General features: G+C 35.4%; 1 protein-coding gene across 7 annotated transcripts in view; it reads right to left on the minus strand.

Annotated features, from left to right (window-relative positions):
• Lrp1b (LDL receptor related protein 1B) overlaps positions 1–17,025 on the minus strand; it is a 1,939,581-nt gene that overhangs the window by 668,917 nt on the left and 1,253,639 nt on the right. For all 7 annotated transcript variants that reach the window (XM_031370139.1, XM_031370141.1, XM_031370138.1 and 4 more), the window contains 2 exons: positions 14,071–14,271; positions 11,381–11,626 (listed from right to left, as the gene is read on the minus strand). In XM_031370139.1, coding sequence (XP_031225999.1) covers positions 11,381–11,626; positions 14,071–14,271 — 447 coding nt within the window. The remainder of the gene's footprint in view (positions 1–11,380; positions 11,627–14,070; positions 14,272–17,025) is intronic.

Genomic DNA, 17,025 nt, shown 5'->3' on the forward strand with positions numbered 1-17,025 from the left:
TAAGATTGTCTAAGAGAGCTTTTTCATTAAAATGACCCCTCCCCCCCCAGTGCATCCTACCCTCCTCCAAACTCTCTAAGCTAGACCAGGATCCTGCAGACCCCACCTATTCTGGACTCTGCTTCATGCTTCTAGTCCTGTATGCAGCCTAGTCTATACAAAGAGCTAGGAAACATGACACACAGCCAGAACCCAAAATGTATACTACAGTTTGTGCCCAGATTGTGGGTCCACAACTGCAGAAAGCACACACATAATGATTTCTGGTGCCCACATGGATCCAGCAGAATCTCCACTTTGAACAAAAAAAAAAAAAAAGATAATGCCCCTGACCCTAGCAGGCAGATCTTTGGCATCAGCCCAAAGGCCCAAGCATTCACAACTCTGAGGGAAAGCAGTCTTATATTTTCCTAACTTGCTCTTCTCTGGATCTATGGTCTCCTTTCATTTTTCATTATGGGAAACAACTCATTGAAAAAAAAAAATCTCATTAAAAAAGTCATGTGGATACCTGCTGCCCCTACACAGCAATCTTGAACTCCATTAAAAAGGCACACGAATGTCTCCCCTTTCCCTCTTCCCCTTGCCTACCTGCTACAGGACACCATTACAAACACAGGCAAATTACCATGACAACTCATGATTCTTCCCAATCTCCTAACATTCACAATCTCCAAGAATTCACCAAAGATACAAAGGAGTCTCATAAACCCCTGTCCTGCTCCTCCCTCATGACAAGAGTAGAGAAGGTGTCTGCCAATCCTATGCCTGGCTCTGATTCCTCCACTGCTTGTAATTCTGCTGCCAGGAATCTGGAGCCCCATTCCCAAGTTGATGACCATCCCTCTGGCGCTGGATCCTTGCAAAATCAGTGATTTGTCTTTCTTTTCTTTTTTTCTTTTCTTTTCTTTTTATTTTCTTCTCTTTCTTTCTTTCTTTTTTCTCTCTTTCTTTCTTTCTTTCTTTCTTTCTTTCTTTCTTTCTTTCTTCCTTCCTTTCTTTCTCTCTTTCTTTCTTTCTTTCCTTCTTTCTTTCTTTCTAGAGCCCAGCCTTTAAAATACTATAGCCAAGCATTTTGTGCTGGCTTCAGACTTAAGACAATATAGCTACAAGTCCTAATCCTCAGCCAGGCAAGTGGGATGCCACCAGGCACCTATGCCTGTGTCCCTCTCCTTTTCTAATATTCTGGAGTTAAAGGAACAAAAGTTACACCCCTTCTGCTGCCATCTACTGGGCCTTAGTGGTAACACATAACTGAGATGCATATAACTGGGAAGAGTCACGGATATGCAGATGGCCAGAGCAGACAGTAGTGGTGTAAGCCCTTCCCCCAAAACCAGTCATCTAAGTGTACAGGGCCCACCGGACTGTTGCCCCAGCCAGGTGCACTGCCAAGTTGAATTTTGGGGGCAGATTGCATGTACTAGCCAGCACATAGCTGCTAACCTAAACTAGAGGCATGATGGGCAGAGTTTTGTTGCTACATTTTGAGATGACATGGCTAGGATGATATACAAATAACTTTGCTTTATTACTTCTTAGCTACAATCTTTAAACAATGAATTTATTTTTCTGGGTCTCCATTTCTGTGATTATTCAATGAGAAACACTCTATCAAAAATATTTAATACCTATAAACATTTAGTAAGGTAAGTACTTTGAAAGAGTTAAAGAGCTGTCCTCCAAGAGAACTAACAAGCACTGGACCCTGTGATTGTATTAGAGAAAGGTTGGAAAAAATCTGAGGAGGAGGATTACCTCATAGGAAGACCAGCAGTCTCAACTAACCTGGACCCTTGAGTTCTCACAGACACTGAGCTACCAGCCAGGCAGCATACCAGAGCTAGTCCATGGCCACTGAAACATATACAGTAGAGGACTGCCTGGTCTGGCCTGAGTGGGAAAATACACATCTAACCCTTGAAAGACTTGAGGAGCTAGGGAGTGGGGATTCCTGGCAGGGATCAGGGTAATCCTCTTGGAGACAGGGGAAGGAAGAATGGCATGAAGGACTGTGGGAGGGCGATCTGGGAGAGAGTAGTGACTGGACAGTAAAAAAAATAAAAGTAATAATAATAATAAAAGAGTTTGCAGGATGGAAATTTATGAAGAGAATGTACGTTTGATATACTAATGGCTATTGATCATGACAATCATCAGAGAAGAGAAAGGAGACCATGAGTGATAAGCATGCAAATACTTCCCACCTCATTGGTAAATGTGCTTCTTCAATGCACATGTGTGTGTGTGTGTGTGTGTGTGTGTGTGTGTGTGTGCTTCTGCATGTGTGTACAACCACAGGTGTTTTCCAAGACAGAACAGCTTATCCACTAGTTCTCCTGGGGAGGTAATTTTAGATTTTGAACTCCCTGATGTGGGTACTTGGATATGAACTTGGATCCTCATCAAAATCAGGAAGCAATTTTAACAACTGAGCAATCTCTCCATCCCCATAGTCAAATAATTTTTAAGTAGCCCTCTGATATCCAGAATTATAAATAAAAAAAAAGAAAGAAAGCTGGTGTCCTTTAAGATATAAGGGTCCAAAAACATTAAATTTTAGGAAACCACATATATTTTTCAGAGTAAAAAGTATTTGCCAAGTGGCTGCATGTAGACATATGTGAGGATCTAAGATTGAAAGAGTGACACTCTGTGCCCAAAGATGATCACTTCGCTACAGTGTTTGTGAATCTACAGCCACAGTCTCTTTCCTAAAACATAATCCATAACAATAAAACTTTTCTCATCTAAACTATGAAATACTGGAGGAATAGGAACAAAGGTGCCATTGTTGAGAAAATATAATTTGCTTCTGGTTAAAAGGAAACAGAAAGAAAGTTATAATGTTCTTCACTGTAGTCAGAGAAATGTTGCAAACTGGCCAGAGGCTGCCCACCAAAGAGTATATAGCAGTTAGAAAGATAACTACTCCTCAGTAACCTCCTGGATTTTTAGTAGAACACCCAAATAGAATGGTATTTTAAAATTGAGGCAGAGAAATAATAGAGCATTTTAGAAAGGCAGAAAAGAGAACAAATAGAAAAGTGAAATTTGTAAGATTTATTAAATAAAAACCAAAATTGTAAAAGTAATAGTGATTTATGATTATATTTAATAAGCAAGACTTCAGATATGGACATAAAAGAAAAATGAAGAAAAATTAACAAAAAAGATCAACATAGCAGTAAAAGCCAGCATGTGAAGAATTTCAGATGCAAATAAAAATATATGAAAGCTTTACAGAAAAGAATTCAAGGATTAAGGATACCAGGGGTGTTCTGGCACTAACATGTTTGAATCATAAAGCCTATTGTCCTTTCTTTTCTTTTTTCCTTCTTTTTATATTTTTTGAGTTGTCAAGGTGAAGTAGCATTGGTATTAAATGCAATGGTAACAACATTTATTTTTGAAAGGGGATCATGTAAAGAATGATGGAAGTTAAGCAATGACATAAAAGACAAAACATTTATTTTAAAGTCCAGGAGTTGTATGACAATTCATTTTGAATGTTCTATGAGTTTTCTGCTTTTCCAAAGTGATGAAAAAACAAAAATATAGAACAAAACCTTTTGAAGGTGGCTAAGTAGACCAATTAATAATACATGTCTATGAATAACATAAATGTTATGGTGTTAGTTTCTCTGCTTCAAAGTGCAGTTAATTAATTATCAACATGGGAATTTATTCATATTAGAAAACCTTCATTTCAAGCTTAATATTATAATACATGTTTGCTTTCCTCCTTCATCATAAACAAAGCAAATGTAACACAAGCAAATTATGAGGTATGCGAGAGTACTCTAGGGACTTCCTGCAAGTCTGAGTTTAGGCTATATCTATTAGGATGAGCTTTGAACCTTGATGTATATATTCAAAAGTTTAACATTAGAAAAGTAGAAACTTATTAGCTATTAACTCATTAGCTATTTCATGATACCTTAGTAACTTCATCTATACCAAAGAATAAGTTATTGTTTTCCTAAGCTATGATCATAACATATTTATGATCAAATCTGAAATGTTGTTTCTCTGCTCTTTACAAAATGACTCATTTATCACAATGAATTGCTTTTTTTAGTCTCTTATGAGGATTACTTTATTTAGAATCTTGGGCAAGTAAGTATATAATAAATATTCCTTAATAGCATAGGTGATGATTCAATTTTTAACCGGATAAACAGAATCACACATTACTATAAAACACAACAAAACAGAATATTAAAATAGTTAAATGGTCTCTGAAAATATAATAGTCATTGGCTGTATATTAATTTTCCCAAATTAAACTGGATGCTACTTTAAAAGCAGAGAACAGACTATAATTTGATTTCTGACTTTCAATTTTTATTATTTGATTGGAATGATAAACAAGAAGGGAAGACATGAGTATAAAATGTTAAATAAAGGTCTAAAGCAGACCAGCCAGGAGAGCACAAGTCACAGGAGCAATGGAGCAGCTGGGACAGGGTCCTTCCTGCCTCCATCTGCACACAGAAGCTGGGGCTGTTCCACAGCCCTCAAAGCACAGGTCATGCTAGGGGAAAGCTGGTCTCTCAGGACTGCTGACACAGGCTTGCAGGCCTACAGGAGGAATAAACTCAAGCCAAAGACAGCAATACCAACTAACACCAGAAATAACAAGATGGCAAAAGGCAAGCAGAAGAACCTCATCAACAGAAACCAAGGCTACATGGCACTACCAGAACCCAGTTCTCCAACAACAACAAGTCCTGGATGCCCCAACACACTGGAAAAGCAAGATGTGTATTTGAAAATCACATCTCATGATGTGATAGAGGATTTTACGAAGAACATAAATAACTCCCTTAAAGAAATACAGGAGAACACAGGTAAACAAGTAGAGGCCTTTAAAGAAGAAACACAAAAATTCATTAAGGAATTAGAGGAAAACACAACCAATCAAGTGAAGGAATTGAACAAATCCATCCAGGATCTAAAAATGGAAGTAGAAACAATAAGGAGATCACTGGAGACAGAAAACCTAGGAAAGAGATCAGGAGTTATAGATGCGAGGACCACCAACAGAATATAAGAGATAGAAGAGAAAATTTCAGGTGCAGAAGATACCATAGAAAATGTTGACACAACAGTCAAAGAAAATGCAAAGTGTAAAAAGCTCCTAACCCAAAATATTTAGAAAATCCAGGACACAATGAGAAGACGAAATCTAAGAATTATAGGTATAGAAGAGAGTGAAGACTCCCAATTTAAAGGGTCAGTAAATATCCTCAACAAAATTATAGAAGTAAATTTCCCTAACCCAAAGAAAGAGATGCCCATGAACATACAAGAAGCCTATAGAACTCCAAATAAATTGGACCAGAAAAGAAATTCCACCTGTCATATAATAGTCAAAACAACAAATGCACTAAACAAAGAAAGAATATTAAAAGCAGTAAGGGAAAATGGTCAAGTAACATGTAAAGGCAGGCCTATCAGAATTATACCAGACTTCTCACCAGAGACTGAAAACCAGAAGACCCTGGGCAGATGTCATATAGACCCTAAGAGAACACAAATATCAGCCTAAGCTAATCTATACCCAGTAAAAGCTCTTAATTACCATAGATGGAGAAACCAAGGTATTTCATGACAAAAACAAATTTACACAATATCTTTCCACAAATCCAGCCTTTCAAAGGATAATAAATGGAAAACTCCAACACAAGGATGAGAACTGCACAATAGAAATAGCAAGAAAATAATCTTCTTCTAACAATCCAAAAAGAAGATAGCCACATAAACATAATTCCCCCTCTAACAACAAAAATAACAGGAAGCAACAATCTTTCTTCCTTAATATCTTTTAACATCAATGGACTCAATTCCACAATAAAAAGACACAGACTAACAGACTGGATATTTAAACAGGACCCAACATTTTGCTACATACAGGAAACCCACCTCAGAGACAAAGACAGACACTACCTCAGAGTAAAAGCCTGGAAAATTTTTTTCCAAGCAAATAGTCCCAAGAAATAAGCTGGAGTAGGCATTCTAATATCAAGTAAAATTGACTTTCAACCAAAAGTTATCAAAAAAGATAAGGAGGGATACTTCATACTCATCAAAGGCAAAAATCTACCAAGGTGAACTTCCAATTCTGCATATCTATGCTCCAAATGCAAGGGCACCCACATTTATAAAAGACACTTAGCTAAAGCTCAAAGCATACATTTCACCTCACATAATAATAGTGGAGACATTCCACTCTCAGCAATATACAGATCATGGAAGCACAAACTAACAGAGACACAGTGAAACTAATAGAAATTATGAAACAAAATGATTTAACAGATATCTATAGAACATCTTATGATAAAACAAAAGAATATATCTTTTTCTCAGTACCTTATGGTACTTTCTCCAAAACTGACCATAATATTGATCATGAAACAGGTCTCAACAGATACAAGAAGACTGAAATAATCCCATGCATCCTATTAGATCATAATGGACAAGGGTTGGTCTTCAGTAACAACAAAAATAATAGAAAGCCCACATACACATGGAAGCTTAACAACACTACTCAATAACTTGGTCAAGAAAAAAAATAAAGAAAGAAATTAAAGACTTCTTAGAAGTTAATGAAAATAAAGCCACAACATGCCAAAACTTATGGGACACAATGAAAGCAGTGCTAAGAGGAAAACTCATAGTTCTGAGTGCCTCCAAAAAGAATCTGGAGCTAGCATATACTAGCAGCTTGATAGCACAACTAAAAGCTCTAGAACAAAAAGAAGAAATTAGACCCAAGAGGAGTAGAAGGTAGGACATAATCAAACTCAGGGCTGAAGTCAATGAAGTAGAAACAAAAATAACTATACCAAGAATCAACAAAACCAGGAGCTGGTTCTTTGAGAAAAATCAACAAGATAGATAAACCCTTAGCCAAACTAACAGAGGGGCCAGAGACAGTATTCCAATCAACAAAATCAGAAATGAAAGGGAGACATAACAATGGAAACTAAGGAAATCCAAAAAAATCATCAGGTCCAACACAAAAGCCTATACTCAACAAAACTGGAAAATCTGAATGAAATGTACAATTTTCTAGACAGATACAAGGTACCAAATTTAAATCACGATCAGATAAACAATCTAAACAGTCCCATAACCCCTAAAGAAATAGAAGCAGTCAGTAATAGTCTTCCAAACAAAAAAGCCCAGGAAAAGATGAGTTTGGGATAGACTTCTATCAGACCTTCAAAGAAGACATAATAATAATAATAATAATAATAATAATAATAATAATAATAATAATAGTAATAATTTTCAAATTATTCTACAAAACAGAAACAGAGGGAACACTATCCAATTCATTCTATGAAGCCACAATTATTCTGATACCCAGACCACACTAGGATCCCACAAAGAAAGAGAACTTCAGAACAATTTTTCTTATGATTATAGATGCAAAAATACTCATTAAAATACTAGCAAACTTAATCAAAGAACACATGAAAATAATCATCCATCACAATCTATTAGGCTTCATCCCAGGAATGCAGGTATGGTTCAATATTCACAAATCCATCAATGTAATCCACTATATAAACAACACAAGGAAAAAAAAATGTAATCCTTTCATTAAATGCTGAAAAAATATTTCACAAAATCCAGCGTCTTTTCATGATAAAAGTCTTGGAATGATCAGGAATTCAAAGCCCATACCTAAACATAGTAAAAGTAATATACAGCAAACCAGTAGCCAACATCAAACTAAATGGAGAGAAATTTAAAACAATTCCACTAAAATCAGGGACTAGACAAGGTTGTCCATTCTCTCCATACCTGTTTAATGCAGTACTGGAAGTTCTAGCCAGAGCAATTAGACAACAAAAGGAGGTCAACCGAATATAAATTATAAAGGAAGAAGTCAAAATATCATTATTTGCAGATGATGTTATAGTATACTTAAGTGACCCCAAAAATTCCACCAGAGAACTCCTAAACCTGATAAAGAATTTCTGCAGTGACTGGATATAAAAGTAACTTAAGCAAACCAGTGGCCTCCCTCTACTTAAAGGATAAACAGGCTGAGAAAGAAATTAAGGAAACAACACCTTTCACAAAGTCACAAATAATATAAAATGTCTTGGTATGTCTTGGTACTCTAAGAAAGTGAAAGATCTGTATGACAAGAACTTCAAGTCTTTGAAGAAGGAAATGAAAGATCTCAGAAGATGGAAAGATCTCCCATGCTCATAGATTGGTAGGATTAATATAGTAAAAATGACCATCTTGCTGAAAGCAATCTACAGATTCAATGCAATCCCTATCCAAATTCTAAATCAATTTTTCATAGAGTTAAAAAAAAGCAATTTCCATATTCACCTGGAATAAGAAAAAAACCAGGATAGCGAAAACTATTCTCAACAATAAAACAACTTCTGGGGGAATCATCATCCTTGACCTCTAGCTGTACTACAGAGCAGTTGTGACAGAAACTGCATTGTATTGATACAGTGACAGGCAGGAAGATCAGTGGAATAGACTTGATGGCCCAGAAATGAACCGACACAATTATGGTCACTTGATCTTGACAAATCAGCTAAAACCAACTAGTGGAAAAAAGACAATATTTTCAACAAATGATGCTGGTTCAACTGGCAGGAAGGATATAGAAGAATGGAAATCGATCCATTTTTATCTCCTTTTACAAAGTTCAAGTCAAGGACCTCCACATCAAACCAGATACACTGAAACTAATAGAAAGAAAGTGGGGAAGAGCCTCTAGCACATGGGCACAGACAAAAATTTCCCGAACCAAGCACCAATAACTTTTTCTCTAAGATCAAGAATTGACAAATGGGACCTCATAAAATTGTAAAGCTTCTATAAGGCTAAGGACACTGTCAATAGGACAAAACAGCAACCAACAGATTGGGAAAAAAATCTTTACCAACCCTACATCTGATAGATGGCAAATATACAATATATGCAAAGAATTCAAGAAGGAAAACAAAGTAACCCTCTTTAAAAATGGAGTACAGAGTCAATAAAAGAATTCTCAACAGAGAATTCCCAAATGGTTGAGAAGCACCTGAAGAAATGTTGAACATCCTTAGTCATCAGGGTAAAGCAAATCAAAATGTCCCTGAGATTCCACCTTATACCAGTCAGACTGGCTGAGATCAAAAACTCAGGTGACAGCAAGTGCTGGTGAGATTGTGGAGAAAGATAATCACTCCTCCATTGCTTGTGGAATTGGAAGCTAGTACAACCACTCTGGAAATCAGTTTGACAGTTCCTCAGAAAATTGGGCATAGTACTATCTGAGGGCCCAGTTATAGATTCCTGGGCATACACCCAAAAGACGTTCCAACATATAACAAGGACTCATGCTCCACTATGTTCCTAGCAGCCTTATTTATAATGGCCAGAAACTGGAAAGAACCCAAATGTCCTTCAACAGAGGAATGACTACAGAAAACATGGTACATTTACACAATGGAGTACTACTCAGCTATTAAAAATGATGAACTCATGAAGTTCTTAGGCAAATGATGGAACTAGAAAACATCATCCTGAGTGAGGTAACCCAATCACAAAAGAACATGCATAGTATGCACTCACTGATAAGTGGATATTAGCCCAGATTTTCAGAATACCCAAGATACAATTCACAGACCACATGAATCTCAAGAAGAAGGAAGACCACAGAGTGAATACTTCAGTCCTTCTTAGAAGGGGGATCAAAATACCCATGAGAGGAGATAAAGAGACAAAGTTTGAAGCAGAAACTGAAGGAAAGGCCATCCAGTAACTCCCACCTGGGTATTCATCCCATATACTGTAACCAAACTGATACACTTGTGGATTCCAACAAGTGCTTGCTGATACGATTCTGATATAGTTGTTTCCTGAGAGGTTCTGCCAGTCCCTTACAAATACAGAAGTGTATGCTCACAGCCATTTATTGGACTAAGCACACAGTTCCCCATGAAGGAGCTAGAAAAAGCACCCAAGGAATTGAAGGGATTTGCAGTCTCTTCAATAATATGAACCAACCAGTACCCCTGGAGCTCCCAGGGACTAAATCACCAACCAAAGAGTACACAAGGAGGGACTCATGGCTCCAGCCACATATGTAGCAGAGGATAGCCTTGTGGGATATCAATGAGAGGAGAGGCCCTTGGTCTTGTGAAAGCTTGATGTCCCAGTGTAGGGGAATCCCAGGACAGGGAATCAGAAGTGAGAGGGTTAGTGAGCAGGGGGAAGGAGGGATGGAATGGGGGGGGGAGGGGTCAGAGGGGAAATGGGGTAAGGGATAAAATTTGAAATGTAAATGAAGAAAATATCTAAGAAATATAAAGTCAAGTCAAACCATGACCATACTAATGGTTTAGGAATATGGTGTCTTACACAGAGAAATGTACATGGGGATTAAAACAAATAGAAGTGTCTGATTTAGAGAGGATCAAAGAGTAACCTGGATTTCTAGAAAAGAAGGGAAGAAAATAGAGCCTTAGTAGAAGAAATAAAATGAATGAATGTTCATGATGCATAGGTTCTTGGACATCTAATAAAGCTTATGGACTAGAAAACTTCCATAGAGCTTAAGAGTTGGAAATCAATTTCTATATGTGCATAACATAAAAATAAATACATTGAAGTATAGTAATCAAGATTAATCAAGATACGTCCATGGATGCAATAGTAAAGTCTGAAAATAAATGCTTTTTTTGATATATGTATAACAATCTATCTTTAATTTATAATGATGATCTATCTATCTATCTATCTATCAATCACCTATTATCTTCTATTTACCAGTCTCTCTATCAATCTATCAATATGCCTAACAATCCATTATCTATCTATCACCTATCTCTCTCTATTCTATCTTTCTATCTAACTATGCCTGTCATTTTTATTGGGTACAAATTCATCCTGGTAGGTAACAGTATTAGTAGTCTGAAACCTACATTAATAAAATGAAAGAGATGCTTTCTCTCATTTGGAAGTTAATTAAATCTAAAGCCTGCTGTTTTCTTCAACAGTTTTCAGAAGTGTGTTGTATCCACATACATGTAGAGTCACCAGGACACAATACAACTTAAAAGATAATATCAATTTATCAATATCTGAAATCTAATTTCAGTAATGACTAATTTCAATTGTGTGCTGTACCCTTCATGGAGGGCAGGTTAGAACTGTAGTAGTAAACAGATGGCTAAGGGTCTGAGGGGTATGATAGGAAGGAATATTGTAACATATCCTTTCTGGGAGGTTTTGGAATAGGTTAAACATGACCTATGACATTTAAAGGTGATTTACAGAATACACAGAAACTTTTTATTATTTTTTAAAGTGTTTTGGGATTATTTCATAGTTTACAGTATCTACTCACCCATGCTGGTGCAGCTTTCCCCGTCAGTACCCAACACCCAGCCTTCATAACAGGAGCACTTGACTATGTGTTTGTGCTGCTCACACACTTGGCTGCACCTCAGGTGGGAGGCACAGTAGTCCACAATTTCACAGGTTCTATTATCCTTCTTGAGCTGATGTCCTTCTGGGCAGGAACAGACAATTCCTCTTCCAGGAACAACAGAACAGTGGTTGCTACAGCCTCCGTTGTTCAAAGAACATTCATCTGTGGAAGGACAGATGTTTTTGGTCAGATTGTTTTCCTCAGCTCATAGTATTCACTGATTGAGTTCTCTAAGTCTGCAGTTAGAATTGGAGCTTTTATGACCCAATATAAAACAATCCCCCACACTCAATGGTCACTAAACACTGCTAGAAATGTTTCAATAGAAGAATTTATTTAATGATAAATGATAAAAATTAGGAATGCAAGTTCCCATTTCTACTAAATTTATCATATAACTTTGGTTAGCACATTGATACAAACTGTGTTAAGTACTTTTGTTAAAACTAGGAAAATTATTCTTAGTCTTTTAGAAGCTGTTCAAAATCAGTTGTAAATGCCTTTCACAAGAAAGATAGATATTGATTACCTGAGTATTTAATGCTTATAAATAAATACATATATGCATAAATAATTATAGTAGTAGTGAGGAGTAGTTTTCCTTGTTCTTTATGTGCTATATATTGGTTGTTATGACTAATTCATTGAGAGTATAGAAATATAATATATATTACACAAGCAATAGTTTACTGGTATTTTAGCACTAGTAATGAGCAATCATTATTTACCATATGAATAATAAATATAGTTTATAAAGAAAGAGAATGCTTTCCTCATAGCACTTGTATTTATACTTTGTTTATGTGCATTTATTATTATTCTTTTTGTAATCACAAAATTATAGGCTCTAGAAGGAGATAGAATATATCTAATTATACTTATCAGCCTGATATTCAATAGACAATTAAAGATGTCAGATGAATAAAATTAAAGTTAAAAAAAGGATATAACTTCCAAAATTTGTACCAATATTTTCAGTGTGAGCAAATTTCAGAATATCATGCTCTTGAGTAAGGTAGTAGATTTCTGTTTTTACAACCCCATGGATCCTACTGTTTTCTCTTTTACCCTACTATTCTCTTATGTTCCCTACAGTTTTCTAATATTCGCAAGGAGAAAACAGAAATATAACAACAAGCCCAGGAGCTTCTTACTATTTTTTTGCACCAAAAGTGTTTTGAGTTCAGCATGCATGCCTTTAATCATTGAACTAGGAAGGCTGAAGCAGGTGGATCTTTGTGTGTATGAGGCCACAGTGAGTTTGTGGTTGGCTCTGTGTGCACAGTGATACACTCTGATAAAATAAAACAAAACAATTACATCAAGCAACAACAAATCTCAAGCAAAAATAAGAATTCAAAAATTGTTTCTCAAAATTGGTCTAGTTGTGCTTCTTCAGGAAAGTACTAAAAATGACTGTTGTCTAATAACTGACAAATTGTAGTAATATGTTCATGTATAACTTAAATATTCCTGGTGACTCTAGAAGTATATTTCTTGTAAAATTGGACTGTAATTCCATTAGCCATTTTTCTTTAAGAATTGAATTCATGTTAGGTATTATTTAGAAGGAAAAAATAGATTTATTTTCAAGTATTCTTGTTCTGCAGTAATCATAATCATTTGATAACTGTAGCCATTTTGAAGTAGTAGCTCCATTTTAGTTCAATTGACACCCCTTTTCAAGAGAACTACTATAAAAAATGTCATTGTGTCCAGCAGGTTTAAAAAATAAAAGGGTTTCACAGTAGTTTTAGTTTATTTCTAATATAATTTCTTTTGTCTTAACACTAAGAATTTCTAATGCCCTTTATGATTTAAGTAACATTAAGTATGAGAAATGAAACTATTTAGACAAATCAAATCACAGTTTTCCTTTCCTGTCCACTACCTTACAAAGCACCAGGGTGTGGTTGTTGTTGTTGTTATCGTTATTTATACTTTTTGTTGATGCCTCCATCAGAATCCTTTAACAAACATACCTAGATCCTCTACTTGATAATTGATTTCCTGAAGATGGGAAAAATTTATTTCTTTCCCTTCATATGTATTGTTTGGCATAGAGAGATGGCTATTCCAAGTTCTTTTAAAGTCATGTGAATTGATCATTTTAACTTGATAAGCATACTAAGGGAAACTATTATACATGAACTTCAAAACAGAGACAGCACCATAGCAACTCAGGTAATTGCCTTATGTCCAGCTTCTCCTCTTCCTGTAACAAACAAAATCACAATTTCTATTGTAACATCTGAAGACTCACCAACAGTAAGTTTCACTGCGAGCAGTGAGGTTTCACTGTTCTCAGTGACTTCCTGACACTAATTAATTCAGCTATAGAACTATAGGCAAAAACTAGAGATGTAACACTTACAAAACTCTCTACTTGTTAAATGCATTGTCTAGTGTTTGTTCGTTTTTTCTTGTTTTCAGAAATTTTTTGATCATATTCACTGCAATTTATAAAGCCATTCAGTACCTAAAGATTAAATATAAGAGCAAAGGCAAAGAGGCTCATTTGAAGGGAATAAATAAGTGCTTTGATGTGGATAAACTAAAAGGTTCTAGTCCCTGGAGAGAAGTAAATACAACAGAACAAGCAATACCACAAAGGTCGCCTTCATCGGACCCATCCGGACAGTCTTTTCTCCCATTGCAAAGTTTCTCTGGCTGCAGGCACACGGAGGTATCATTAGCGCAAGGGTACTTGGGTGGTCCACACAAAAAACTGTCACAGTCTTCTTCATCAGACTGATCCTCACAGTCAACATCTCCATCACATACCCAGGCATTGTTGATGCATCTCCCTTAATGGAAAGGAAAGAAAATGCGTTCGTAATTTGTAATTAGATCACAGTAAAGAAAGGCCATAATTATTGTCTTTGTCAGAGTCAGAATTATTTGCTATTAGCAAAAAATCAATTTCTGAGCTTCTGGTCTGTCTGGGTGGGTGCCCTAAGCAGATCTTGGGTGCAAATTCTGCAGACAGTCCCACAACACCCAGAGGAAGCTCCACTTCCAGGTGCTCTAACACGCCCATGATCAGAGGTGAGGAGGACAAAACATCTATCCCAAAACGGAGAATAACTGGGACCAATGGGACCCAGGCACTCAGAAAGTCCACCAGCCCAGTGACATGGGTTGCTTCCAGTTTGTCTGGGCCAGTGCCCTGAGCAGACCTTGTGGGCAAACTCTACAGTGAGTCCCATAATACCCAGAGGAAGCTGTACTCCCAGGCACTCTAAGTGGCCCAGGATCACAGAGAGAGCTCAAGAGAAACAACAACCTAAATTTATTGGGTCATTAAAACAAAAGAATACCATAAGTTTGGATAGGTTGGGAAGATGGGGATTGATCTCCTATCAGCTAGGGGGAAGAGGAGTTGAGTTTGGTTAAAGTGTACTATATGAAAATCTCAAAGAGTTAATACAAATATCACATTAAAGGAGAATGATATTTTGATAATTTTGATACACACCAATAGAACATGTATAAATGTTTTTATTTCACTAGTTTACAAACAAAACTGGATGCTGGCCATAATGTTTTCAGTCAACATGTAGAGCACACACTGGGCAATGGATGCTGTTGTCCATGAAAACTTGTTTTGTTGCAGTTCTTGGTGGTGATATTTTTCACTCCAAGTTATTTCTTTTCTTTATTATTATTATTATTATTATTTTATTATTATTATTATTTCTAGGTAATTATCAGTTCTAGAATTTACATCGTTAATGAGTAATACAAAATTTAATGTATCTAGACATTGTTCGTAGTCTGATTAAGAGTGTCATCTCATACAATAAGGGTCGAAATAAAATTTCAAAATGAAAATATTATGTAAAATATTTTTTAAAACACACTGTATTTAAAGTTATCAAACTTATTTGTAAAATTTAATAATAGTCTTCACTTTTTTAAGTCTTATGAAAGCCACATAATCAGTACTGAAATTATTAAAGTATTCTAGATGATTATAAATGTATATTACTGAAAAAGGTGTTTAAAATAAGTACTGACTGCATTTTCAGTAATATGCATGTTTCAAATGAAGACAAATTACAAACTTAATGACAGGAATAAAATGTGTTCTATAAGTCCCAGCTAAGGTATCTACAATTAAGAAAGAATGAACAATAATAGAGATGAACATATCAACTGCAATAACTAGAAAAGTAGAGTTTAAAATTAATCAAAACTAAAAAATAAGGCAGTAAGAAATTAAGAATGAAAACTAGCTAGACTTTTAAATGTACAGAAGCAAATAGTACAACATTTAGACGGTATCCATTAAGATTCCCCCAGAAAGGAAATATTTTTAGTTACACTCAATAAAATTATATGGCATTTATGTGAAGACGCAAGTGAGGTTAAGAGTTGAGATAGCAGACAAAAGATTAATATCCACAATGGGGAGCAAAATTTCCTAGTTTAGCAAAGACAAAACCAAAAAAAAGGCCATTTTATAAAATGGAAAAATGAGATGAATGCAGAATTCTGCCAGAAGAAATACAAATAACCAAAAATAAACTCAAGGTTGTTCAATATTGGCCACTATAAAAATGCATGTTTAAACCAAAAGTTATTATCTCTTCGTAATGAAATGGATATGAAAAGTAACAATTTAATCCAGGTGAGATGCCTCACTCAGTGAGTAAGGAAATTTGTTGCCAAGCACTATATGAGTTTAATACCTAGGGTACATGCTAGATGGAGAGAACAAACTCTTACAAGTTATTCCCTGACCTTCACATATGCATTGCAGTGTATGTGTGTGTGCATACACACAAGCAATAAAAAAATTAACTTACAAAACAGATAATTGCTTGTTATGTTTATTTTTGAACTTTTAATGAAAGCTTAAAATTGAAGTAGTACCAATTTCCATTAATAGATAAATAAATTATGATCACTGTGTAGACATTCATGCATACATACACACACACACATACACAGAAAGACAGACACAAACACATACTATTGGACGTTATTCTTTAAAAAGAATAAATTTCTGTCACTTCCAGCAATGTTGGTGAAATTAGAAGGAATTATGTTAAGGGAAATAAATCAGATGCATAAACATAATATCATAAGTTCTTTTTCACATGTCAATGTTAAACAAATAAGCAAAAAAATCTATCTAACATATCATAGCTGTTACTAGAAATTATGAAAGGAAAGAAGGATGGATACATAGGGAAGGAATTGATCAGTGCACATTAGATGGATGGGTTGAAATAGCATAAAGAACTGCATTAATATGTAAACATCATAAATATCAATAGAAACTAAAAAATGTTACTGAGTATACTCTTTTAAATATAGAGATTTTTCAAATTAGTGCAATAATGTCAATAATCTAACACATGTACAACATTTAAATAAATTCATGTAGGATGTTTAAAAGCTCTTGCAATTTAAAATATAAACTAAAATGTCAGTTTGATGCCATTTCTTCTCTATCAGCTAAGTCAAGATCAAAATATTGGATAAACAGACAAATTTGACAAGGGTTCAAGAATCACCTCAAATATTGAAACACTGCACATTTGAGTAACTTC

Source organism: Mastomys coucha, unplaced genomic scaffold (assembly GCF_008632895.1).
Source record: "Mastomys coucha isolate ucsf_1 unplaced genomic scaffold, UCSF_Mcou_1 pScaffold15, whole genome shotgun sequence".
NCBI lineage: Eukaryota > Metazoa > Chordata > Mammalia > Rodentia > Muridae > Mastomys > Mastomys coucha.